The sequence below is a fragment of the Heptranchias perlo genome, chromosome 21 (assembly GCF_035084215.1).
Source record: "Heptranchias perlo isolate sHepPer1 chromosome 21, sHepPer1.hap1, whole genome shotgun sequence".
NCBI lineage: Eukaryota > Metazoa > Chordata > Chondrichthyes > Hexanchiformes > Hexanchidae > Heptranchias > Heptranchias perlo.
This window is the reverse complement of record NC_090345.1, coordinates 34113920-34141879: the sequence shown is the minus strand read 5'-3', so window position 1 is coordinate 34141879 and position 27960 is coordinate 34113920. Positions and strand designations below refer to the sequence as shown.

Below are 27960 nucleotides of genomic sequence, written 5' to 3'. Positions count from 1 at the left end.
CAGGAGCAATTGGAGATAGTAGAAGAGGAGCATGAAGCACCTTGCCGAAGGGTGAGGTGACCTCCCTCCAAATCTAGTGGGGACAAGTGTCCAGGCATCTGGGACCCAGTTTTTAAAAGGTGGATGATTCCAAAGCACAAGGAATTGTTGAAGTCATTGGGTGATTTGCCAAGGAGATTTTAACACATGGTGGCAAGTGCGCAGGGGCCAGAGCACGCACTGCCCGTGCCAGTTGAGGTCAGTGCAGACAGCACGTAATATTCGTGCTGTCTGCTGACTTTAATCATTCAGACATGCAGCCAGTGCTCCTTATTGGGTGCAAGCCTATCATGGAGGGGAATATCGGGCGTCCATGAAGCTACTAAAAAGCAGCCAGCACCTCTTAAAGGGATAGAGGAATTTGTTAATTGTATGATTTATATTAATTAGTGTTAATTGTATTCAGGTGGTGTTTTATCAATTGGGGACTCTCTTGTATCCATATATATGAGAGCTTATCTAGAGTGTGGTATTGGTCTGTGGATCTCTGTGAATAAAGGCTTGGAAGCAACTGAAGACCAGGCTTTAGCATTCCATCCTTCACTACTTGGCTATCCAACTTATTACAAAATTTGCTGAACAAACGACTGAAGGAGGGAGCGAGCAGGATGTCTTCAGTGCACAAGGTTCTCCAATGTGCACTGAAGACATTGCTGCAGGCAGTGGAGAGGAGGGGGACAAACTCTTTCCCCCACCACCCCCCCCCCCAGGGGGCAGGAAGCACTCCAGGCATCATCTTCGTAGACAGTGGAAAATAATCGCTGAATATGCCCATGCCAGGAGCATTGCACCATGGACATGGCTGCAGTGCTGTTAAAAATTCAATGAACTAATTAGAGTTGTAAAGGAAAGAAGACTACTCTCATATTTTCTGATCACAGATGCACCACTCACAGCCTCATTAATTACAACACTGACAGCACTCATAACACTGCCCTCCCCCACCACCCTTCACTCTCCTACAATTACTGCAGCACACTTCACTAAACCTCCTTCTCCTCATGGTCACACACTCGCCACTTTTACAGTCCTCACCCACAACTCACGTTTCATGCACACATGCAGACTGTCAGCTATTTGACCACAAGAGCCACACTCTCCAAACACCTCAAAATTCTCACTAACAAACTCCCCTCTTTCTTGCAGGAGAAGGTCACACACAACAGCAGGCAACAGGCTGCCACTAGAGGAGGAAGAGCCTGCCTCATGCCCTCCCCCCCGCCCTCCCCCACCGAAGGGAGCATGCTGGCCCTCATGGGAAGGGGCAGAGTGGAGTCTGTGGCCACTGGCAATGTGGAGGAGATGTCGCGCAAGGTGTCTTCATACCTAATCCTTTTTGTCTCTTCTGACTTCTCCCTCACCCCATACACTGCATGATCAGCTCCAGATGCTTTCAAAACCCACTTTCTCTCTGCTCTCCCTCACACCACAAGCTAACCATCTTTCTTCTTTCGTTTCGCCAGCTGAGAATGTCAGTGACCTCCAGCCAGTGCAGGAAGTGGAGCCCAGTCTTCCAGAAGATGCACCGTCGCTTGATTTGACTCTCTCAAGGATCAGCACAGGTACTGACACCACGTGGAGTTTAGAGGTTAGGTTAGAGGAGGTATCTGCATGTGGTGACTTATCGGGCACACGTGCGCAGGAGCTAGAGCAGGGGAATAGAATGCCACAGGCACCAGCTCGCCAGAGGGCAAGTACAGTTCTGCTGCAGAGGACTCGGATGCCGACTTCGAGGGCCCAGGCTACCGAAGAAGGCTGATGGGCATCTACCAGGAAATGCTAGGCGCACTGGGCAGCCTGCCAGAGGAGAGCAGTCCAACTCCAACTTCCCCAAGGCTTTGCGCAGAGCTTGGAGACCCTTCTGTCCAGCATGGACCGAGTGGTCAGCTCCATCAATATCACAGTGGAGCCCACCATGATGGAGCGTCTTATGACAGCTCAGACAACTTCTATGACAGCAGAGACTGCTGCCATGAAAGCTCACATGGCTGCCATCTTGGCTGTGGGGGCCACTGTTGAAGGGGTCTTCCAGGGCGCTACATCACTTCTGCACTCTGTTCTCCAGGAGAGTGGCCCTGACTCCATGGGAGAGGTGCCTGTTGTCCTCTCTCAGAATGACAGCGTGCCTGCTCCCCCGCCAGACATCCCACCAGTGCCCTTGCTGGTGCCATTCAGCCAGCTGGCCCAGACTGCTGCAGTCTGCAGCAGGGCTCTCTAGGCCCAGAGCTGCTTGAGATCGTCCTCCAAGGCCATCTGAAGTGTTCTCAATGGAAACTCAGCAGCCTTCCACCTCCCAAGCTATAGCCACTGGGGAAACACTTTGTAGGAGCACACAAGCACACAAGACAAACACTAAGGGCTTGCACAAGGGTGATTAGTTATTTATTTTGTCAATTCTGACATGATTTGACAATACTTGTCTGATAAATTTGTTTTTTGTTCTGGATTTGGTGTTGGTGTTTGTCTTTGTGAAGTGAGGGTAAGACCCATAAGCATGGAGTGAAGAAAGGCAATGGGATGGTGGTTGTAAGGAAATTGGTAAGGATTGTGGGACTGTTGGGGAATGGGAAGGCTGATTTAGGCAAAGTGCCCTTCGATGAGCTGGTCTTAGAGCTCGGGCAGATAGGGGCTCTGGTGGTGATAGGGAGCGTGCAAGGCAACATGTGTTCAGTTAATATCACCCTGCACCCTGGACCTTGGGGAAGCCTGCCATGCATGCAAAACCGAGTGCGCTCTTGTCCTGCTTTGCTCTGCCAAAAGGGAATGAGATGCAAGTGTTTCTCCTGGCATAGAGAGCCCCAGTGACCTCCCTGAAACATTGGTGTACTGCACACTGTGAGATGTTGCTGATGTCACCTGTTGGAGCCTGAAAAGAACCTGTGGCATAATAGTTGAGGGTCACGGTGGCCTTGACAGCCACAGGCAGTGCTGTCCATGCCCTGGTTTGAGGCTTGAGTTCTGGCTGCAGCAGGTGACATAGCTTGGTGACAGCATCCTTGCTGAAGTGAAGGCGCCCCATACATTGCTCCTTAGTAAAGTTGATGTGAGAGGTGCCACCCTCTGTAGATATGGCCTGCTGTGCAGTGCCCTCCTCCCTCTTCTGACAGCTTCTCCTGCACTGCGGTGTCTTCCCTGCTGCTCCCCCTTGTCCTCCAGCCCTGAAGGCAGCCCTATGACACCACCCATGTCTGCAGTCAGAATATTTTAGTGGCAAAAAACATCAGTATCAAGACCAGCAAAACCTCTCTTTGCAGATAAAGTGAACTTTCCAGAGTGATATAACACACCAAAAAACACCCTGTAGTGAAGCAGCAGCCAGAAATAATAAACCAGCAACTAACCTGTAAGTACTGCATGATTCTTTTAAATTGTGCTGGTGAGGGGGCCTCCATGCCAGTTAGAGCCATGTGCTGTGCAAACTCAGCACATGGCGAGTGAATTTTCCGAGTGATTGAAGATTGAATACGGCTCCTGCAAGAAGCGCAGGAACCTAGTTTACATGCATTATTCTTTACTTTGATTGATGCCGGCATGTGTTCCTTCTGCCATTGCGATCGCCTCTACCAAAATGGCAGGTGTATGCTTCCTGCCTGCCATATTGGGGATTTAGCAGTTAGGTTAGCACCTGAAAAACGGACACTGCATAGCTGAATTTACAGGCCTAGATGTGTGGGATTCTCAGGCCCAGCATAGAAAGCATGCAGTCAGACTTGGAATGAGCGGCAACTCCAGGGCCATCGGCAGTGCAGCCCTTCAAGATAGAAGCAATCATGAATTCTCAGATTGCTCCCATTTAGAAATCTGACCTGCAGCCTTTCAATTGCTGTAAAGGCGACAACAGCACTAAATTTTTATGCATCTTGCTGTTGTGAAGTGGTCTCAAATTACTTTACTCACATTAGTCAACCAGCAGCGCATCAGCATATTACACAACAATAACTTGCCTTTACATAGTGCCTTTAACGTAGTAAAACGTTCCAAGGCGCTTCACAGGAGCGATTATCAAACAAAATTTGACACCGAGCCACATAAGCAGATATTAGGACAGGCTTGGTCATAGCGGTAGATTTTAAGGAATGTCTTAAAGGAGGATAGAGAGGCAGAGTGGTTTAGGGAGGGAATTCCAGAGCTTAGGGCCTAGGCAGCTAAAGGTCTGGCCAGCAATGGTGGAGTGATTAAAATCGGGGTGGCGTAAGAGGCAAGAATTGGAGGAGCAGAGAGATCTCGGAGGGTTGTAGGGTGGAGGAGGTTACAGAGATAGGGAGGGGCGAGGCCACGGAGGAATTTGAAAACAACAATGAGAATTTTAAAATCGAAGCATTTCTGGACCAGGAACCAATATAGGTCAGCAAACACAGGAGTGATGGGTGAACGGGACTTGGTGCAAGTTAGGATACGGGCAGCAGAGTTTTGGATGACCTCAAGTTTATGGAGGGTGGAAGATGAGAGGCCGTCCAGGAGAGCATTGGAATAGTCCAACCTGGAGGTAACAAAGGCATGGATGAGGGTTTCAGCAGCAGATGAGCTAAGGCAGGGGCAGAATCATGTGATGTTACAGAGGTGGAAGTAGGCGGTCTTGACAATGGAGAGGATATGTGGTCGGAAGCTCATCTCAGGGTCAAATTGGATGCCAAGGTTGCTAACAGTCTGGTTCAGCCTTAGACAGTGTCCAGGGAGCGGGATGGAGTCGGTGGCTAGGGAACGGAATTTGCGGTCGGGACCAAAGACCATGGCTTCGGTCTTCCCAATATTTAGTTGAAGGTGATACACACAGGTGATAGACACCTATTCAGGGATGCCTCTGAGTTCGTTAACTTCCACATGGGCCGAGCAAAAAAGCGAGAGACCAATCAACTTCTTTCAAGTGTCTGGATTCCCCCAAGTGCAGGGTACCATTGATGTCGCCCATGCGGCAATAAAGACCCCATCTGAATTCCATGAAAAGCAAGAAATTTCATTAACTGAATGTGCAGATAGTGAGTGAAGCAAACTACCTCGTTCTGTAAGCTACCCTAAATGATAATGGGAGGGCACGGCATAGTGAAGCAGCTATATTCCCTCCACTAACGCCCCTGCCTGCCTCCTGAAAGGAACACATCACTGAAAGATTTGTTGAGCTTGTGATGGGGCAGAGGCTTTGCAAACTGAAGGCCCAGAGCATGCTGCAGGTAAGTTTTTTGTTTGAAGTGTCTTTTAAGTTTTTTAAGTTGTTTGTAAGTTTAATCTTGTAAGTTTAACTAATGGGTTCTTCCTTAGGCCTCCCCCTGTTCCACTGCTATGAGGAGGAAGAAGAAGAGGACAGAGCATGAGCACTACTGCAGAAATGCCAGGCTAAACAGTCCTGTCTGAGTTATTTCAGCTACCAGACAGCTACGGGCATAGCTCATGAGGAAGACTATCATCTGACCACCACAGTCCCCCTTTGGCAAAAAAATACAACTTAATCACTTGCTGATATATAGTTCTCATCCACAACCACCAAGCTCTCATTTGGAGATCATTCTTCCACTCCTTCGCACACATCTTTGCCCATCTTGCCCCAAATCATTCCACTTATATCCCATCAGTGACAAACATCTCATTGAAAACAAATCCGACCTCCCACAGTTTAAGGCCACCATGCTTCCCTATGGTGCCTGCTCTCGAGTGCCCTTTCAATGTTAGCCTCCGACTTCTTCCACACTGGCAGAAGTTTTTGAGATGGTTGAGAGATGATTTGCAGCAGGAGCCTTGAGGAATTGAGGTGGTACTTCCTTGTCTTTGGTTGTGAACTGTTCCCCCTTTATGAAGACACATATGGAATGCCACTGGTATTTTAGAAAGCCTCCCTTAAAGGGGTTGAGAACAAATGCTGGTAATTAAATATCAAACAGTTGAATTTTCCACTGCTTCCCTATATTTTCATCTGTGTGTAATGGAAAAACATTTTTTTTTAAAAATTCGTTCACGGGATGTGGGCGTCGCTGGCGAGGCCAGCATTTATTGCCCATCCCTAATTGCCCTCGAGAAGGTGGCGGTGAGCCGCCTTCTTGAACCGCTGCAGTCCGTGTGGTGACGGTTCTCCCACAGTGCTGTTAGGAAGGGAATTCCAGGATTTTGACCCAGCGACGATGAAGGAACGGCGATATATTTCCAAGTCGGGATGGTGTGTGACTTGGAGGGGAACGTGCAGGTGGTGTTGTTCCCATGTGCCCGCTGCTCTTGTCCTTCTAGGTGGTAGAGGTTGCGGGTTTTGGAGGTGCTGTCAAAGAAGCCTTGGCGAGTTGCTGCATTGCATCCTGTGGATGGTACACACTGCAGCCACAGTGCGCCGGTGGTGAAGGGAGTGAATGTTTAGGGTGGTGGATGGGGTGCCAATCAAGTGGGCTGCTTTATCTTGGATGGTGTCGAGCTTCTTGAGTGTTGTTGGAGCTGCACTCATCCAGGCAAGTGGAGAGTATTCCATCACACTCCTGACTTGTGCCTTTTAGATGGTGGAAAGGCTTTGGGGAGTCAGGAGGTGAGTCACTCGCCGCAGAATACCCAGCCTCTGACCTGCTCTTGTAGCCACAGTATTTATATGGCTGGTCCAGTTAAGTTTCTGGTCAATGGTGACCCCCAGGATGTTGATGGTGGGGGATTCGGCGATGGTAATGCCATTGAATGTCAAGGGGAGGTGGTTAGACTCTCTCTTGTTGGAGATGACAAATGTAAGGAATCTTACAACACCAGGTTATAGTCCAACAAATTTATTTTAAAATCACAAGCTTTCGGAGATTATCCCCTTCGTCATTCATCTGACGAAGGGGATAATCTCCGAAAGCTTGTGATTTTAAAATAAATTTGTTGGACTATAACCTGGTGTTGTAAGATTCCTTACATTTGTCCACCCCAGTCCATCACCGGCATCTCCACATCATTGTTGGAGATGGTCATTGCCTGGCACTTATCTGGCGCGAATGTTACTTGCCACTTATGAGCCCAAGCCTGGATGTTGTCCAGGTCTTGCTGCATGCGGGCTCGGACTGCTTCATTATTTGAGGGGTTGCAAATGGAACTGAACAATGTGCAGTCATCAGCGAACATCCCCATTTCTGACCTTATGATGGAGGGAAGGTCATTGATGAAGCAGCTGAAGATGGTTGGGCCGAGGACACTGCCCTGAGGAACTCCTGCAGCAATGTCCTGGGGCTGACATGATTGGCCTCCAACAACCACTACCATCTTCCTTTGTGCTAGGTATGACTCCATCCACTGGAGAGTTTTCCCTCTGATTCCAATTGACTTCAATTTTACTAGGGCTCCTTGGTGCCACACTCGGTCAAATGCTGCCTTGATTTCAAGGGCAGTCACTCTCACCTCACCTCTGGAATTCAGTTCTTTTGTCCATGTTTGGACCAAGGCTGTAATGAGGTCTGGTGCCAAGCGGTACTGGCGGAACCCAAACTGAGCATCGGTGAGCAGGTTATTGGTGAGTAAGTGCCGATTGATTGCACTGTCGACGACACCTTCCATCACTTTGCTGATGATTGAGAGTAGACTGATGGGGCGGTAATTGGCCGGATTGGATTTGTCCTGCTTTTTGTGGACAGGACATACCTGGCCAATTTTCCACATTGTCGGGTAGATGCCAGTGTTGTAGCTGTACTGGAACAGCTTGGCTAGAGGCGCAGCTAGTTCTGGAGCACAAGTCTTCAGCACGACAGCCAGGATGTTGTCGGGGACCATAGCCTTTGTTGTATCCAGTGCACTCAGCCGTTTCTTGATATCACATGGAGTGAATCGAATTGGCTGAAGACTGGCTTCCGTGATGGTGGGGATATCACGAGGAGGCCGAGATGGATCATCCACTCGGCACTTCTGGCTGAAGATGGTTGCAGGAGAAGGGAGGGATGTGAAGCATATTGCGGTATCTCCTGCACACTGCTGATGTTGCAGAACGTTTTTCTACTCAGTGAGAGCAAGATGACTGCAACTGGAAAAGATACTTATTGATAGAAGGTATGACCATCTCCTGTTAGCTTAGCTGCCCGGGAGAGGTCAGTGAACTTCTTCTGGCATTGAGTTGCTGTGCGGGGATTGGTGGAGGTAGCACTCACTACCCTGGCCACCTCCTTCCAGCGGGCCTGGATCATTTCCTTCATGGGCCTCTTTTCTTCAGAGCCAAAAACTAGGACCTCCTTTGCCCAATTATAGGCAATAACACCTCAACTGAAGAGTCCTTAAATTTGTGGGTTCAGTGCCTGGAGGTAGCCCCAGCCTCAGACCTTGCAAAGAGCCACAGTGTTGCAATCACAAAATGGCGAAAGTGGCCCATTTTAGCTGCTGCAGCTGGATTTCCCTTTTCTTCCCCCCAGAGGTGGACCCCTGGCGAGCGTACTCATAGTGCCGGGAGCCTACCGTGAAGATTTAATGAAAGTGCACTGAGGAAAATTAGCCCAGTTCTCCATGGTGTAAGTGCAGTTCAGGAGGACTTCTGATGTTAAACCTGCCACTGAGGAAGATCTAGCCCTTTTACCTGAAATCATCAACAGCAAAATCACTTGTACCTGCCTTTGTCAAAAGGGTTAAATTCGACAATATATGGGAAATTAACATTTTACTCATGAAAAGAAAAGATTATGGCTCTGATATTCCTGCACTCCCTTTGTCCCGGGCACTTGACAGGCATAGTGCAACCAAAGTGTGTTGAATATGGTGCTCTGCGTCATTGTTACAATTGGTCTTTATTAAAGTTTAACAGGCAATTTTTTCCCCACAAATTTTTGCAAACACATTTTTGCATAGGAGCATGAGTTATAATAGCAGTAAAAATGGAAGAAAGTCCATGAGATAGAAATTAGTCTGGGCCCGTTTTCGGCCTCAGACTCAGCAGCAGACATCCGAACCAAGAGGCTAGAGGATCGCCAGGAATTGGTCCTCGGATCTCATCTACATATTCAGGAATTAAAATACTAGTATCAGTAATGGTGGCCATGAAACTACCGGATTGTCGTAAAAACCCATCTGGTTCACTAATGTCCTTTAGGGAAGGAAACCTGCCGTCCTTACCCGGTCTGGCCTATATCATGTCTCACGAATTTGATTGAGTTTTTTGAAGGGGTAACCAAGAAGATAGATGAGGGCTGTGCAGTAGACGTGGTCTACATGGACTTTAGCAAAGCCTTCGACAAGGTAGGTTGTTACATAAGGTTAAATCTCACGGGATCCAAGGTGAGGTAGCCAATTGGATACAAAATTGGATTGACGACAGAAGACAGAGGGTGGTTGTAGAGTGTTGTTTTTCAAACTGGAGGCCTGTGACCAGCGGTGTGCCTCAGGGATCGGTGCTGGGTCCGCTGTTATTTGTTATTTATATTATTGATTTGGATGAGAATTTAGGAGGCATGGTTAGTAAGTTTGCAGATGACACCAAGATTGGTGGCATTGTGGACAGTGAAGAAGGTTATCTAGGATTGCAACGGGATCTTGATAAATTGGGCCAGTGGGCCGATGAATGGCAGATGGAGTTTAATTTAGATAAATGTGAGGTGATGCATTTTGGTAGATCGAATCGGGCCAGGACCAACTCCGTTAATGGTAGGGCGTTGGGGAGAGTTATAGAACAAAGAGATCTAGGAGTACAGGTTCATAGCTCCTTGAAAGTGGAGTCACAGGTGGATAGGGTGGTGAAGAAGGCATTCAGCATGCTTGGTTTCATTGGTCAGAACATTGAATACAGGAGTTGGGATGTCTTGTTGAAGTTCTACAAGACATTAGTTAGGCCACACTTGGAATACTGTGTACAGTTCTGGTCACCCTATTATAGAAAGGATATTATTAAACTAGAAAGAGTGCAGAAAAGATTTACTAGGATGCTACCGGGACTTGATGGTTTGACTTATAGGGAGAGGTTGGATAGACTGAGACTTTTTTCCCTGGAGAGTAGGAGGTTTAGGGGTGATCTTATAGAAGTCTATAAAATAATGAGGGGCATAGATAAGGTAGATAGTCAAAATCTTTTCCCAAAGGTAGGGGAGTCTATAACGAGGGGGCATAGATTTAAGGTGAGAGGGGAGAGATACAAAAGGGTCCAGAGGGGCAATTTTTTCACTCAAAGGGTGGTGAGTGTCTGGAACGAGCTGCCAGAGGCAGTAGTAGAGGCAGGTACAATTTTGTCTTTTAAAAAGCATTTGGACAGTTACATGGGTAAGATGGGTATAGAGGGATATGGGCCAAGTGCAGGCAATTGGGACTCGCTTAGTGCTATAAACTGGGCGACATGGACATGTTGGGCCGAAGGGCCTGTTTCCATGTTGTAAACTTCTATGATTGTATGATTCTATATGTGACTCCAGACCCACAGCAATGTGGTTGATTCTTAATTGCCCTCCGTAATGGCCTAGCAAGCCACTTAGTTGTAAAATCTCGCTACAAAAAGTCACAATGAGAATAAAACCGGACGGACCACCCGGCATCGGACGACTAGGCACCGGACACGACAAAGGCAAACCAAGCCCAGTCGACCCTGCAAAGTCCTCCTCACTAACATCTGGGGACTTGTGCCAAAATTGGGAGAGCTGTCCCATAGACTCGTCAAGCAACAGCCTGACATAGCCATACTCACAGAATCATACCTTTCAGCCAACATCCCGGACTCTTCCATCACCATCCCTGGGTATGTCCTGTTCCACCGGCAGGACAGACCCACCAGAGGTGGCGGTACAGTGATATACAGTCAGGAGTGGCCCTGGGATTCCCCAACATTGACTCTGGACCCCATGAAATCTCATGGCATCAGGTCAAACATGGGCAAGGAAACCTCCTGCTGATTACCACCTATCGCCCTCCCTCAGCTGATGAATCAGTCCTCCATGTTGAACACCACTTGGAGGAAGCACTGAGGGTAGCAAGGGCACAGAATATACTCTGGGTGGGGGACTTCAATGTCCATCACCAAGAGTGGCTCGGTAGCACCACTACTGACCGAGCTGGCTGAGTCCTGAAGGACATAGCTGCTAGACTGGGCCTGCAGCAGGTGGTGAGCGAACCAACACGAGGGAAAAACTTACTTGACCTCGTCCTCACCAATCTACCTGTCGCAGATGCATCTGTCCATGACAGTATTGGTAGGAGTGACCACCGCACAGTCCTCGTGGAGATGAAGTCCCGTCTTCGCACCGAGGACGCCATCCAACGTGTTGTGTGGCACTACAACCGTGCTAAATGGGATAGATTCAGAACAGATCTAGCAGCTCAAAACTAGGCATCCATGAGGCGCTGTGGGCCATCAGCAGCAGCAGAATTGTATTCCAGCACAATCTGTAACCTCATGGCCTGACATATTCCTCACTCTACCATTACCAACAAGCCAGAGGATCAACCCTGGTTCAATGAGGAGTGTAGAAGAGCATGCCGGGAGCAGCACCAGGCGTACCTAAAAATGAGGTGCCAACCTGGTGAAGCTACAACTCAGGACTACATGCATGCTAAACAGCGGAAGCAACGTGCTATAGACAGAGCTAAGCGATTCCACAACCAACGGATCAGATCAAAGTTCTGCAGTCCTGCCACATCCAGTCGTGAATGGTGGTGGACAATTAAACAACTAATGGGAGGAGGAGGCTCTGTAAACATCCCCATCCTCAATGATGGCGGAGTCCAGCACGTGAGTGCAAAAGACAAGGCTGAAGCATTTGCAACCATCTTCAGCCAGAAGTGCCGAGTGGATGATCCATCTCGGCCGCTTCCCGATATCCCCACCATCACAGAAGCCAGTCTTCAGCCAATGCGATTCACTCCACGTGATATCAAGAAACGGCTGAGTGCACTGGATACAGCAAAGGCTATGGGCCCCGACAACACCCCGGCTGTGGTGCTGAAGACTTGTGCTCCAGAATTAGCTGCGCCTCTAGCCAAGCTGTTCCAGTACAGCTACAACACTGGCATCTATCCGACAATGTGGAAAATTGCCCAGGTATGTCCTGTCCACAAAAAGCAGGACAAATCCAATCCGGCTAATTACCGTCCCATCAGTCTACTCTCGATCATCAGCAAAGTGATGGAAGGTGTCGTCGACAGTGCTGTCAAGCGGCACTTACTCACCAATAACCTGCTCATCGATGCTCAGTTTGGGTTCCGCCAGGACCACTCGGCTCCAGACCTCATTACAGCGTTGGTCCAAACATGGACAAAAGAGCTGAATTCCAGAGGTGAGGTGAGAACGACTGCCCTTGACAACAAGGCAGAATTTGACCGAGTGTGGCACCAAGGAGCCCTAGTAAAATTGAAGTCAATGGGAATCGGGGAAAACTCTCCAGTGGCTGGAGTCATACCTCGCACAAAGGAAGATGGTAGTGGTTGTTGGTGGCCAATCATCTCAGCCCCAAGACATTGCTGCAGGAGTTCCTCAAGGCAGTGTCCTCGGCCCAACCATCTTCAGCTGCATCATCAATGACCTTCCCTCCATCATAAGGTCAGAAATGGGGATGTTCGCTGATGACTGCACAGTGTTCAGTTCCATTCGCAACCCCTCAGATAATGAAGCAGTCTGAGCCCTCATGCAGCAAGACCTGGACAACATCCAGGCTTGGGCTCATAAGTGGCAAGTAACATTCGTGCCAGATAAGTGCCAGGCAATGACCATCTCCAACAAGAGAGAGTCTAACCACCTGCCCTTGACATTTAACAGCATTACCATCGCCGAATCCCCCACCATCAACATCCTGGGGGTCACCATTGACCAGAAACTTAACTGGACCAGCCATATAAATACTGTGGGTACAAGAGCAGGCCAGAGGCTGGGTTTTCTGCGGCGAGTGACTCACCTCCTGACTCCCCAAACCCTTTCCACCATCTACAAGGCACAAGTCAGGAGTGTGATGGAATATTCTCCACTTGCCTGGATGAGTGCAGCTCCAACAACACTCAAGAAGCTCGACACCATCCAGGACAAAGCAGCCCGCTTGATTGGTACCCCATCCACCACCCTAAACATTCACTCTCTTCACCACCGGCACACAGTGGCTGCAGTGTGTGCCATCCACAGGAAGCACTGCAGCAACTCGCCAAGGCTTCTTTGACAGCACCTCCCAAACCCGCAACCTCTACCACCTAGAAGGACAAGAGCAGCAGGTACATGGGAACAACATGACCTGCACGTTCCCCTCCAAGTCACACCATCCCAACTTGGAAATATATCGCCGTTCCTTCATCGTCGCTGGGTCAAAATCCTGGAACTCCCCACCTAACAGCACTGTGGGAGAACCTTTACCACATGGACTGCAGCGGTTCAAGAAGACGGCTCACCACCACCTTTTCAAGGGCAATTAGGGATGGGCAATAAATGCCGGCCTCGCCAGCGACGCCCACATCCCATGAACGAATAAAAAAAAGGACGAGTTCCCGGCACTGGCCGCGCCTCCACAGGCAGGTCTCCCCTGGAGAAAAGTCCATTTCGGGCCACCTCCCTCGTTGGCAGCGGCCCTCAGGTAAGTTCCAGGATGGAGGTTGGAGCAGGCATTGGGGAGGGAGATCACTAGGACTGTGGAGTCGGGAGGTGGCTGCACAAAAACATTTTAAAAAAAATTAAAACATTTACCTTTAGTTGGCAGCCACAAGGGCGACGGGCCTACACCACTCTTTGGTAACGAATTTTGTAGAGGGGTCCTTCAACTGGAGTTAGACCTCTCATTAACATATTCAAGGGGCGTAATGCCTGCTATAGGTGCTCGCCTAAAACATGGGCCCCACAAATTTAGTAGTGGGACCAAAGCCTGTGGAGTTTGGGCTAAATTGTTATGCTTTTTGCCCATTTTACACCCGAGAAACAGGCACAACTCATACCAATTTCTACCCCTTTAACTCTTTCTATCAGTCTTGCTCCTTCAGATCTACTTTTCTTTAAACTTTACACACGGAGGAAAGCGTCGTCCTCAAGGGCTAATTTTCCAACTTTTTGCCCTTGGCAGGACTGTGAATTTGGAATATTATCCCTTAAGTGTGTTGAAGACATTTCAAGATCCCAGATCTGAGTATCCTTTATATTTAAATTAGCAAAGTTGATGTTATCATTAAAAATCTGGTGCACTGAATATCTGCAATACAAAAAGTCTAGTAGTTTGTCCAATTCAATAATTCATTTGTTTTCTGTGCATAGATACATCATTTTTTTTGGATGAAGATAAATCTGAAGAATGTTTGTTGTTGACATCTGGAAAATTACTGTATGCTGTATCATGGGGAGTGGGTAAGAATGGCATTGCCCTTGCACCACCTGCACCAAAACCAAAAACCTATAAACAAAGGTAAATAATTGTGGACTGCACTGTTTTTAATTTGCAAGGACAGCAATACAACAGACATTAAAACATTATTATTTCTATATCACTGGATTTGTTTCCAATTCTTCTTTACTCTATTTTTGTCTGTAAATCTCTCCTTGTCACTAACTCCACTCTTCCGTATGTTTTTCATGCAGTTTCTGTCTTTCATTTTCTATCTCTTGCTTGCTTTTTGTGTTTACTACACTATGTCTCTCACATGCTTTTTTGCTCTTTTTTTCTATCTGCTTATTTCTCTTCATTTAGCTCTGGTAAATGAAATGGGACAACTAATTAATGTGTGATGAAGAGAACAGTTAGAAAATAGTGACCACAACATAATTAGGTTCAATGTGAAAATAGAATAGTCAACGATAAAGGTTCTGGAATGGAAAAGCCAAATACCGTAAGATAAAAAGGGATCTAGGGTAAATTAACTGAACTGAATAGTTCACAAATAAGACATCAAATCAGCACTTGGAATCTTCAAATATGAAATGCAGAGAGTACAAATTAGATTTATTCCTATATGCCAGGATGTGGGTGCATCAAAGGATAGAGTTACATGGATAAATGGAAAGATTAAAACTAAACTGGAACTTAAAAGGAAGGCATTTAAAACGAATATATCAATACTATAGAAAAGCATAAGGAATATAGAAAATGTAGTGGGGAGTTGAAAAGGAAGATTAGAAGGGCCAAAATAGAATATGAAAAAAGCTAATAAATACCATAAAAAGGAAATAGTACTGTTAGATTGTGTTTTTGTAATAATATAGACAGAGGCTGCAGTCCTTGTCTATATACCTGAAATAAGAGTTCTGGACGCAGGAGTCAAACACGTGCAGGTTTATTAAGGGTTAAATGAACATACCAACACCAAAGATTATAAATGATGCTTTGCTGTAGAAGAACATACCTTACAGCCAGTTGAGCTCAACCTTCTGGATCTCTTCCTTCTACTTCATTTTCTATCCTCACATTACAATTTCACTATTTTTATATCTTTCTAATTACATTATTTCACATTATCTTGATGCACTTTACACTAGCTCTCACCAGTCTTTATCAAGACATTCCAGGCTTTCGAAACATCTATCACCCAAGGCTCACTGGTAAAGCACAGAATATTATTATAGTTAGTTACAAATAAGTTAATCTCTAAATGTAAACAATGTGTAACCTGACCTAGAAAACAGGCTGCTTCTGACCTCTACAAAGTTCTGCACAATCAGCTAAAGGTTGCAGAGTTTAACTCTAAGCTTTTCATTTTTAGAGCGTAATATAAAAAGGATTCTTTTACTTATCATGGATTCCTCTACTAGCTTTTGGTCTCAATCTTTATCAGTACAGGCATATTAAAAGTAAAAGAATAGTTAAAGATAAAATAGGTCCAGGTACTTTTTAAAAGAATTGAGGGTCCCTGCCTCTACCATCAATTTGGGCAGTGAATTCCATATACCCACCAGCCTCTGGGTAAAGCTTTTCCTCATGTCCCCTCTAATCCTTCTGCCAATCAGCTTAAATCTATGTCCTCTAGCTCTTGAACTCTCCGCTAGGGGAAACAGATACTTCCTGTCTACTCTATCTGGGCCCCTCATAATTTTGTATACGTCAATCAAGTCATCCCTCAGCCTCCTCTCCTCCAAGGAAAACAACCCTAGCTTATCCAATTACTCCTCGTAGCTGCAGTTTTGAAGCCCAGGCAACATTCTTGTAAATCTTCTCTGCACTCTCTCCAGAGCAATTACAACCTTCCTGTAATGTGGTGACCAGAACTGCGCACAATACTCCAGCAGTGCAGTAATTCCATATGCCTTCTCACGACCTTACTACCTGTACTGCCACCTTCAGGGACCTGTGCACATGCACTCCAATGTCTCTCACTTCCTCTACCCCTCTCAATATATTCCCGTTTACTGCATATTCCCTTTTACTGTTTGCCCTCCCTAAGTGCATTACCTCACACTTCTCCAGGTCGAACTCCATTTGCCACTTTTCCGCCCACTCCACCAACCTATTGATATCTTCTTGGAGTCTACAGCGATCCTCTTCACTATCAACTACACAGTCAATTTTTGTGTCGTCTGCAAATTTGTCAATCATACCCCCTACATTCAAGTCCAAATCATTAATATATACCACAAACAGCAAGGGACCCAACACTGAGCCCTGTGGCACACCACTGGAAATGGATTTCCATTTGCAAAGACATCCATCGACTTTTACCCTTGGTTTCCTGTTACTGAGCCAATTTTGTATCCCATGGACTTTTACCTTTCTGACCAGTCTGCCATGTGGGACCTTGTCAAATGCCTTACTAAAATCCATGTAGACAACATCCACTGCACTACCCTCATCAATCCTCCTTGTCACTTCCTCAAAGAATTCAATCAGATTTGTAAGGCATGACCTTCCCTGAACAAATCCACGCTGACTGTCACTGATTAAACCATGCCTTTCCAAGTGACAGTTTATCCTATCTCTCAGTATTGATTCGAATAGTTTGCCCACCACCGAGGTAAGACTGACCGGCCTATAATTGTTCGGCCTTTCCCTCGTATCCTTTTTAAACAATGGTACTACGTTTGCGGTCTTCCAGTCCTCTGGTACCTCTCCTGTATCTAGTGAGGATTGAAAAATGATCCTCAGAGCATCCGCTATTTCCTCTCTGGCTTCCTTCACTAGCCTAGGAAACAATCCATCTGGCCCTGGTGACTTATCAACTTTCAAGGATTCCAGTCCCTCTAGTACTTCCTCTCGTTATGTTTACCTTATCCAATATTTCACACTTTCTCTTTAACTACTATGTCCAGATCATCCCTTTCCTTTGTGAATACGGAGACAAAATATTCATTTAAAACCCTACCCACATCCTCTACTTCTATACACAAGTTACCCTTATCATCCCTGATAGGTCCCACCTCTTCCTTAGCTATCCTCTTGTTCTTAATGTACTGATAAAACATCTTTGGGTTTTTCTTTAATCTTACTAGCTAGTTGTACTGTTCTTGGTGTTCATTGGTGGTGTACCTCAGAGGTGTCATCAGCCAGGTTTGAAGGGGGTATCCTTTGTTGCCTAGCAGCCACCCCTTAACGCTGGTTCCAGGTTACGAACAGGTCCGTATGTTGGACACCACAGTATGAAAGCATCATGGTAGCTCCCAGGGAATCTGGCGCAGACGTGCATGAACCTTGTGGTTACACACCAGCTGAACATTGATGGAGTGAAATCCCTTGCTGTTGACAAATGCTCTTGGTTGACCTGGTGGTGCTCAGATTGCCACTTGTATCCAATCAATGGCACCCTGTACCTGTGGGAAGCCAGCCAGAGAGGCAAATCTGAGTGCCTGTTCATTCTAGACATTGTCATCACAGGGGAAGTTTACATACCTTCCATCCCTGGCAAACAATCCATCAGTCATCTGCCATATGCATTTATTTGCAGCCAACTGGGAGAGCCTCGATATGTCTCCGGTAGCACCCTGGTAGGAACCAGAGGCAAATAAATTGAGGGCAGTGGTAACTTTCACAGCCATTGGTAATCCTGGCCGCCAGGTCCAGAGGGTAGCAGGGCTTCTTCCAGGAGTCTGCAGATGTCTGTGACCACCTGACGTGACAGTCTCAGCCTTCAGAAGCACTGTTTTTCCGAGAGGTTAATGAAGCTGAGCCTCTGTCTCTACACCCTGTTACGTGGGTAGTGCCTCCCATGAACTCGACACCCCTATTGCTCCCCTTGCTGCTGTGGATGCTTTGGACTTCAGACGAGGAAGACAATCAAAAGCAGCCATGACGCCACCCGACCTGATATTATTTGTGTCAACACCTTCAAACTGTACAAATAAGTCGCTCACAACAGGTACTCTCACCAAACCGTTTCCCAGAGGGAACTGAGAAAGCAACTATGAGCACTGAGCCTTTATTCATATCGGGACACCTGACCTTTAACGATCCCCATGAAGTGCTGCTCAATCTCCGTTTATTGCAGAGTCTCCCAAATCCTGTAGGAGGCATTAATTTCAAAGCACTGCCAGAATCTCAGGAAGGAAGCCTCATTTATATATTGTAGTGATGGACCCATCTCTACAGAGCGGGTTACTCGGACACCCCGATATCCGCTGCGGTTAAAACGGAAGTAGGCGTGTTCTACTTTGAGTACTGCCAATATCTTAAGTACCTCCTCTTTATTTTTATCCTATCCAATATCGCTTTACTACTACATTGGCAGCATCCTTTTTTCTAGTGAAGACGGATGCAAAGTATTCATTTCGTACCTCAGCCATGCCCTCTGCCTCCACAAGATGATTTCCTTTTTTGTCCCTAATTGGCCCCACCCTTCGTTTAACTCCCTGTTATTATTTATATGTTTATAAAAGACTTTTGGGTTCTCTTTTAAGTTAGCTGCTAATCTAGTCTCATACTCTCTTTGCCCCTCTTATTCCCTTTTTTGGATCTCTCTGTACTTTCTGTATTCAGCTTGTATTATGAACCTTACATTTGTCATAAACCTCCTTTTTCTGTTTCATTTTAATCTCTACATCTTTAGTCATCCAGGGAGCTCTAGTTTTGGATTCTCTTCCTTTCCTCCTCGTGAGACTGTGAATACCCTGTACCCGAACCATCTCCTCCTTGAAGGCCTCCCATTGTTCAATTACTGTTTTGCCCAGCAATTTTTGATTCCAATCCACCTGGGCAAGATCCTTTTTTAACTCACTGAAATTAACCCTCCAGTTGAGTATTTTTACTCTTGATTGTTCCTTGTCCTTTTCCATAACTATTCTAAACCTGATGATATTACAATCACTGTTCCCCAAATGCTCCTCCCACCGATAGATGCTCCACTTGGGATCTACTTTATTCCCCAGAAGTAGATCCAGGACTGCTTCCTTCCTTATTGGACTGGAAATACACTGATCAAGAAAGTTCACTTGTATACATTTTGGAATTCTTCCCTCTCTTTGCACTTTACATTGTTACTATCCCAGTCTATATTGGGATAATTGAAGTCTCCCATTATCACTACTCTATAGTTCTTGCACCTTTCTGTAATTTGCCTGCAAATTTGCTCCTTTATCTCCTTCCCACTAATTGATTGCCTTTAGTATACACGCAGTAGCATAATAGCCGCTCTATTGTTCCCTAATTCTAACTAAATAGATCCTGTCTTTGACCCCTCAACTACATCATCCCTTTCCAGTGCTATAACAGTTTCTTTGATCAATACTGCCACTCCTCCCTCCTTTCTTTCCTTCCCTATCTTTCCCGAATACCTTGTAGCCAGGAATATTAAGTACTCAATCCTCCCCTTCTTTGAGCCAGGTCTCTGTTATTGCCACTGTATCATGGTCCTATGTGGCGACTTGTGCCTCAGCTCACCAACCTTATTTACCAAGCTACATGCGTTAATGCACATCCACTTCAAACTCATCTTAGACTGCCTCGCATTTGCCCCGTCTGTCTCTCCTATTTCTGAACTATTCTTTACTCTAGTGCTGTTTGTCTCTCCCAGTACTCTGTGCACCTTGTTTTTCCTCTCTAATGTTTCGTCCTGGTGCCTATCCCCCTGCCAAATTAGTTTGAACCCTCCCCCACACCACTAGTTAACCTCCCCACGAGGACATTGGTCCCAGCTCTGTTGAGGTGCAACCCGTCTGTCTTGAACAGATCCCTCCTGCCCCAGAACTGGCCCCAATGTCCCAGGAATCTGAAACCCTCCCTCCTGCACCATTTCTCCAGCCATGCATTAACCTGTCTTATCCTACTATTCCTTTACTCACTAGCATATGGCACTGGGAATATTCCAGAGATTACTACCTTTGATGTCCTGCTTTTTAACTTCCTCCCTAGCTCCTGAAACACTGAATCCAGGACCTCGACCCTTTTCCTTCCTTTGTCATTGGTTCCCACATGGACCACGACTTCTGGCTGTTCCCCTTACCCTCTCAAAATGTTTTGCACCTCATCACTGAGGCTCCAGGGAGGCAACACACTATGTGGGACTCATATCGGCGGTTGCAGAAACACCTTTCTATTCCCCTGATTATCCTCGTGGTCCATGTGGGAACCAATGACAAAGGAAGGAAAAGGGTCGAGGTCCTGGATTCAGTGTTTCAGGAGCTAGGGAGGAGTAACAATTGCATTTATACGCTTCCTTTTGCCCCCTTGAGCAGCCTAGTCTCCCATGATGCCGTGGATTTGCTCCCGACTGCACTCCCCCGAGGTAACATCACCCTCACTGGTATTCAACACTAAATATCGGTTTAAGTGCCACACTCCTAGGGCATTCCTGCACCACCTGCCTGTTCCTCCTATCCTGGCTGGCGGTCACCCACTCCCTCTCCTCCCAAACTCTCTGAAGCTGCAGGGTGACCACTTGCTGAAACGTGCTATCCACAAAATTCTCAGCTTCCTGTATGCACTGTAGTGATGCTAGCTGCCCTTCAAGCTCAGAAACTTCCTGCATATGTGGTTTTCCATGGCAAATCAAAAAATCAAAAGTGATGTCACAACATAAGGAGAATGTTCTGTCTTCATACTGCGGGCCTCTGCTCTCGCCACACCTCTTTATACTGTGGACCTCCGCTCTCGCCACTCTGTCTTTATACTGTGGGCCTCCGCTCTCGCCACACTGTCTTTACACTGTGGGCCTCTGCTCTCGCCGCTCTCTCTTTATACTGTGGGGCTCTGCTCTCGCCACACCTCTTTATGTTGGCACACGAAGTGTTCTGGAGTTCCCACATGGCACAGGATGTCTATGTTACGGGCCCCAGCTGTCCATGTTAGCTAACAGTTATTTAAAACTTTGTTTTATCTTTAGGGCTATTTACTGTTCAGTTAACACTAAGACACTAACCACTAAAAAACTAACCACTAAAAAACTAACCACTAAAAACACTAACCAACCACTAAAGACACTAGCCACTAAAAACAATAACCACTAAAAATATTAACCGATGAACTAAATACTTACTGACTTATGGTTGACGTTCTCCTTATGTTGTGACATCACTTTTGATTTTTTGATTTGCTCTCGCTGTGGGCCTATGCTCTCGCTGCTCCCTCTTTATACTGTGGGCCTCCGCCTTCGCCATTCTGTCTTTACACTGTGGATCTCCGCTCTCGCCGCCATGTCTTTACATTTGGGCCTCCGCTCTCGCCGTTCTGTCTTCATACTGCGGGCCTCTGCTCTCGCCACACCTCTTTATACTGTGGACCTCCGCTCTCGCCGCTCTGTCTTTATACTGTGGGCCTCCACTCTCGCCACACTGTCTTTACACTGTGGGCCTCTGCTCTCGCCGCTCTCTCTTTATACTGTGGGGCTCTGCTCTCGCCACACCTCTTTATACTGTGAGTCTCCGCTCTGTCTTTATACTGTGGGCCTCCGCTCTCGCCGCTCTATCTTTATACTGTGGGCCTCTGCTCTCGCTGCTATATCTTTATACTGTGGATCTCCGCTCTCGCCGCTCTATCTTTATACTGTGAGTCTCCGCTCTTGCCGCTCTGTCTTTATACTGTGGATCTCCGCTCTCGCCGCCATGTCTTTATACTGTGGATCTCCGCTCTTGCCGCTTTGTCTTTATACTGTGGGTCTCCGCTCTCGCCGCTCTATCTTTATACTGTGGATCTTCGCTCTCGCCGCTCTGCCTTTATACTGTGGATCTCCACTCTTGCCGCTCTGTCTTTATACTGTGGATCTCCACTCTTGCTGCTCTGTCTTTATACTCTGGGCCTCCGCTCTCGCCGCACTTCTTTATATTGTGGATCTCTGCTGTCGCCACTCCCCCTTTACACTGTGGGCCTCTGCTCTCGCCGCACCTCTTTACACTGTGGACCTCCGCTCTCACCGCTCTCTCTTTATACTGTGGGCCTCTGCTCTCGACACATCTCTTTATACTGTGGGCCTCTGCTCTTGCCGCACCCTCTATGTACTGTGGGTCGCTGCTCTCGCCGCTCCCTCTTTATACTGTGGGTCTCCGCTCTCGCCGCTCCCTCTTTATATTGTCACGGACCCCAAAGTTGCACAGCTGTGATCCTGGGAATTAAAATCTCCACGGATACTGGCAGTCCACAACCGGATCTGGTGTATGTGGGTCCTGGATTGTTTTGAGATGCTTCCGCCTCACTCCTGTTAGTGTTGGAGAGGGAATGCACAGAAAGGACCCTGGAACTTCAGCTCCAAGTTCTTTATAAACAGGTTGGTGACTTCACTACAGCCAGTACATAGAGGAAACCTTCACTTATGCTGTAAAAACTGAAACCTTTTGGAACAGCTATCCCAGGTATTCTGTTATTTCACCTGACTTGTCAGCAGCATAAAGTATGTCATAAAAATAAATATGACAAATTAGTTTCCTGTTTCCATTTAATTTCAGCGAGGATGCTATTGCATCAATTGGGATGGTTTGGTTGAATGATTTGCAGAAACTTGCCGAATGGGCAAAAAAAGCCAGAATTGATCCCAATGATCCCCAGAATTCAGATTTGATGCAAATAATTAAGGTTAGTGTAAAATCTGTATATGTTGTTGCTTGACAAAGCAGAATGATTATTTATTTTTAAAATATTACCCGTTATATGTTTCTTTTAATTTTAGAGTAAACGATTGTTGTCTAAAACTTCCAATAAGTGATAACTAAATAATAATATTTACAACAAGTGTACAATTACCTTTATTTTTCTATAAAACTTCAAGATTAAGTTCAAGGGTGTAATTTATATTTTTGTTTTTTTCAACAGTACGCAACTGACGAGGGTCAATATGTTCCTGAATACTTTAGATTAGAGCAAATGCAAGAAGAGTTTAACTTTGTAACAGATAAAAAACTGGAGCGTTCTAAACGTTTTCGTCTACTGATGCTTAGAAATTCTGGAGTTCCTGAATATTGTTGCTATAAGCTAGTGCCTCCATACGATAGGGAGATACCTGACAATATTTTCCAGGTTATTGACTATATTGCTTCTTGAGAAATAAAAGTGATACATTGGTAGAAAAAGTGTTAATAGGATATTACAGTGTTGTTAATTGTAGAGGATAAGGTGTGGTGGAAATATTAAATAAATATATTGAATTGGTTTTACAAATTATGGTGGAAGTAGGTGTGCAAGAGGAGGATGTGGAACAATTGTTGGAGATAGCCGTTCTTAAATAAAAATAGCTGAACTCAAGTCACTGGGCTCTGATGACATGGCTGTTGAAAGAAGTCAGAGAGGAGATACCAGAGGCTCTGGCCACAATTTTTCAAATTTCCTTAAGTATGAATATTGTGCAGTGGGACTGGATAGTAGTAGAGGTTCAAGTATACAGTTCCCTGAAAGTGCAAGTACAAGTAGATAAAGCCATAAAAAGCACCAACAGCATTTTGTGTTTTATAAATAGGGGCATAGAGTACAAGCGGGAAGAAGAAATAATAAATTTGTACATAACATTGGTTAGGTGACAATCAGAGTACTGTGTGCATTTTTGGGAGCTCCATTATAGAAATCAGTGGAGCATGTACAGTGTAGATTCACCAGGTATATGCCACGAATGGAAAACATTGGTTAAGAGGAGAGACTTGAGATACTGGGACTATTTCCACTGGAACAGAGAAGGCTGAGGAGATTTAATAGGGTTTTTTTAAATTATGAAGGGGATCGATAGAGTAAATAGACAAAGGCTATTTCATCTGGTTGGGAGTCAGTGTCAAGGGGTCACTAATTTAAAATTTAAGGAAGTGAGGTTAGGAGAAATTTTGTTACGCAGTACATTATTGGAGCATGTAATGCTTTGCCACAGGCAGTGGTTGAGGCAGACTGTTGTGTCTTTTAAGAGAAAATTGGATAAATATTTGAAGCAGAGGAAAAATACAACATCATGGGGAGAGAGCATGGCAGTGGGATTAGTTTTGAATTGTTCTAGCAAAGAGCAAGTACAAGTATAATGGGTGCTAAATGGGTGGAAATCTGGCATAACAAATCTCTGCACATTTTTCTGATCAGTTATATCAATTTTACATTCATTTATCAGTGATAACCCTGGGGAAAAATTCTTCATGCGTTGTTTATAGTTTATGTACAGACTATTTTGTTATTTCCCAATATAATTTTGTTAAATATATACGTTGAACAAATTTTGATATGTCTTTTATAGAGGGTAATAAGTTTCACTGAACAATGTAGTGTTTTTCATATTTTTGTAGGAATTTGAAAGCCAAAAGGATGACATTTTTATAATTATGGGCGAAGATTCACTGACAGAACAGAGAATGATGGCACTTAAATATCTAGAGAAGGTAGTAAAGTGTGGACAGAAACATAACTTTTCCTCCCTAATCATTATAGCCTAACAAAATAATAAAAATAGTCCCCAAAAATCTGCAGGCTATGATCCCGGCAGAACTGCTGGTAGATGCCGTTGTCACTACGGCTTCATCTGCGGTGCCCACTGGAAAGTCTGGCAACTACTTGCTGTTTGTAGGGGGGAGCCAGCCCCTTCTCAAGATCCCTTTCAACTCCACCCTTATGTAAGGAGGCCAATCCAAATTTTCAAAAAAAATTACCATCCTTTTGTTCAGGAGTCCAGGCTGCTTCCCTCATTTGGGCCCTGCATCAGTGGGTCTTATGTGCCAATCTACACTTCATCTCTCTTGGAGCCATGGGCTTCAATAAGACACTGGGTTAGGGAAGCAGGAACTATCAGCATAGGGAGTCTCTGTACAACTCCCCCCCTTAGCATCACTAGCCTTGTAAGGGGCAGGTGATGGTCCCACTCCTTATGAGACTGACAGGGAACTTCTGAAGCCAGCGGGGTCCCAATATAATTGGGTCTTTGTCTTTTTCCAATGGGTTCTGCCAGACTCCCTCCAGAATTACAACTGGAGTCATACGGAAACCTCAAGGAAATTCAGGTCCATTTGATTTTCTGATATAATATTATGTCTGTGGAACTAATCTTTCTATATCTATGATGTGGAGATGCCGGTGATGGACTGGGGTGGACAAATGTAAGGAATCTTACAACACGAGGTTATAGTCCAACAGTTTTATTTGAAAATCACAAGCTTTCGGAGGCTTTCTCCTTCGTCAGGTGAGTGTGGAATTCTTTGAAGGTTACCGCATATATAGTCAGAGAACAATGCCTGGTGATTACAGATAATCTTTCCAACTGCCCGTTATCAAGGCAATCAGACAGAGAGACAGTACATACAGGACTACTGAATATACAAACGGCCCGAACCCAAAGACAGAGAGAGAGAGAAACATCCGAAAGGAAGAGAAAGAGAGAGAATGACCAGTTGTATTAAAAACAGATAACTCTTTTTTCGCTGTCACGCTACACGTGACCCTACCAGCGAAAAAAGAGTTATCTGTTTTTAATACAACTGGTCATTCTCTCTCTTTTCCTTTCGGATGTTTCTCTCTCACTCTCTCTCTCTCTGTCTTTGGGTTCGGACCGTTTGTATATTCAGTAGTCCTGTATGTACTGTCTCTCTGTCTGATTGCCTTGACAACGGGCAGTTGGAAAGATTATCTGTAATCACCAGGCATTGTTCTCTGACTATATATGCGGTAACCTTCAAAGAATTCCACACTCACCTGACGAAGGAGAAAGCCTCCGAAAGCTTGTGATTTTCAAATAAAACTGTTGGACTATAACCTGGTGTTGTAAGATTCCTTACATTTCTATATCTACACATAGGAGCTGATAGAGTTGTGATCAACCCCCATAATGCTGATGCGCATTGGGCCCTGGCGTAAAATGGGTGCCTAAGGATTCAATATGGCGGACGGCATGCGCATGCTCATTCCGCGCCAGAAGTGCACCGCCCGCCATATTGCTTAGTGCTGCTCAGTAGGTGTCTAGGGCATGTGCCTGAAACTGTCATTAGACCCATTGCAAATTGGAGGCCTAATGTCTGTTTCAGGCCCCTTTGCCAAATTTGTCTGCGAATGACCACATGCCGTGCATGCTGCAGTCAGTTTCTTCAAGTCGCTCAGCAGCCAAACCAGTGGTCCTTAAAGGGACTGCTGAAGGCTGCCACCCAAAAGGTAAGTTTAGAGTAGCGCGAGAGAGCTGACCTGAGTGGGAGGCCCAGGAACCACTCCGTATAAAAGCGATAGTGAGAGTAGCGCGAAAGAGCAGACCTGAGCAGGAGGCCAAGGAACCACTCCCTATAAAAGCAGTGGCGAGGGTGGTGGCGGCATTAGCAAGGTGAAAACAAAAACAAACAAGAAAACAAACAAAAGAAATAATCAAGGAGTGATGTCACAGGACAGCAGGTAGATGATTGCCTGGTGAACATTACCGTTTTTTTTTGCTCTCTAAGCTAGGGCAGTGGTTTAAACTAAGAGCTGGGAAACTATAACTTGCTGTTACTTTATTAAATTAATAACTTAAACTAGATAAACTAATTAGTTAATAAAACTAAAAATATCGAGTGCATAAAAACTTTAACTAATTAAATATATAAAACAAGGCTAGATAGGGATGGCAAGGCAGGTGGTGTGTCATAACTGCGGCATGTGGGAGTTGGTGGAGACCAGTGAGATCCCGAGCAACCACATCTGCAGTAAGTGTCTGCAATTCGAGGAACTTCGGCTCAGAGTTCTTGAGCTCGAGTCCGAGCTGCAGACATTGCGATGCATCAGGGAGGGGGAGAGTTATCTGGCACATCCAGGAGGCAGTCACACCCCTTGGATTAGGTAGTGGTTTAGATTTGGTCAGTAGTCAGGGACAGAAGGACATGACTGCGAGTTAGGCAGTTATGAGGACCCAGGATGCAGCGATGGAGGATCCTCAGCCTTTGACCTTGTCCAACAGGTACGAGGTACTTGCTACCTTTGTGGATGAGAACAAAGACCAAGGGAGGATGGGTAATTTGACCATGGTACAGGAGGCCATTCAAGTGGGTCGAGTAAAAAGGAACGTGGTAGTGGTAGGGGATAGTATAGTCAGGGGGATAGATACTCTTCTCTGCAGCCGCGACTGGGAGTCCCAAAGGCTGTGTTGCCTGCCCGGTGCCAGGGTTAAGGATTTCTCCTCACTGGAGAAGAACTATGTGCATGAGGAGGAGGATCCAGTTGTTGTGGTCCACATAGGAACCAACGACATAGGTGGAACTAGGAATGAGGTTCTGCTGAGGGAGTTTGGGGAGCTACGGTCCAAATTAATAAGCAGAACCTCAAAAATAATAACCTCTGGATTACTACCTGAGCCACACGCAAATTGGCATAGGGTCAAACAGTGAGTTAAATGCATGGCTCAAAGAGTGGTGTGGGAGACAGGGGTTTCAATTCATGAAGCACTGGCACCAGTACTGGAAAAAGAGGGAGCTGTTCCACTGGGACGGGCTCCACTTAAACTGGGCTGGGAAATCGAATAACTAGGGTAGTAGATGGGGCTTTAAATTAAAAGGTGGGGGGCGCGGGGTTCAGGTAATGGTAAATTTATACATTTAAAGAGTAAAGTCAAGGTCATAGAGCAGTGTAGCAATTTGGGTAAAGATAAGCAGAGAGTTTTAGGAAGGGACAGTAAGTTTAACGTTAATAGTGCATCAGTGAATAAGGTCATATCAGGGAAAAATAGTAATAAGTTAAAATTAAAGGCGCTTTATCTGAATACTCGAAGCATTCATAACAAGATAGAGGAATTAATCGCACAAAT

General features: G+C 45.8%; 1 protein-coding gene across 1 annotated transcript in view; it reads left to right on the top strand.

Moving 5' to 3' along the window:
• The window catches only part of LOC137340240 (protein CC2D2B-like), a 198174-nt gene that overhangs the window by 97684 nt on the left and 72530 nt on the right, over nt 1-27960 (top strand). The window contains exons 15-24 of the mRNA XM_068002662.1: nt 1503-1601; nt 1875-2236; nt 5130-5207; nt 5296-5377; nt 14156-14303; nt 22691-22817; nt 23055-23258; nt 24497-24589; nt 24678-24770; nt 26222-26345. Of these exons, the coding sequence (XP_067858763.1) occupies nt 1503-1601; nt 1875-2236; nt 5130-5207; nt 5296-5377; nt 14156-14303; nt 22691-22817; nt 23055-23258; nt 24497-24589; nt 24678-24770; nt 26222-26345 (1410 nt within the window). The remainder of the gene's footprint in view (nt 1-1502; nt 1602-1874; nt 2237-5129; nt 5208-5295; nt 5378-14155; nt 14304-22690; nt 22818-23054; nt 23259-24496; nt 24590-24677; nt 24771-26221; nt 26346-27960) is intronic.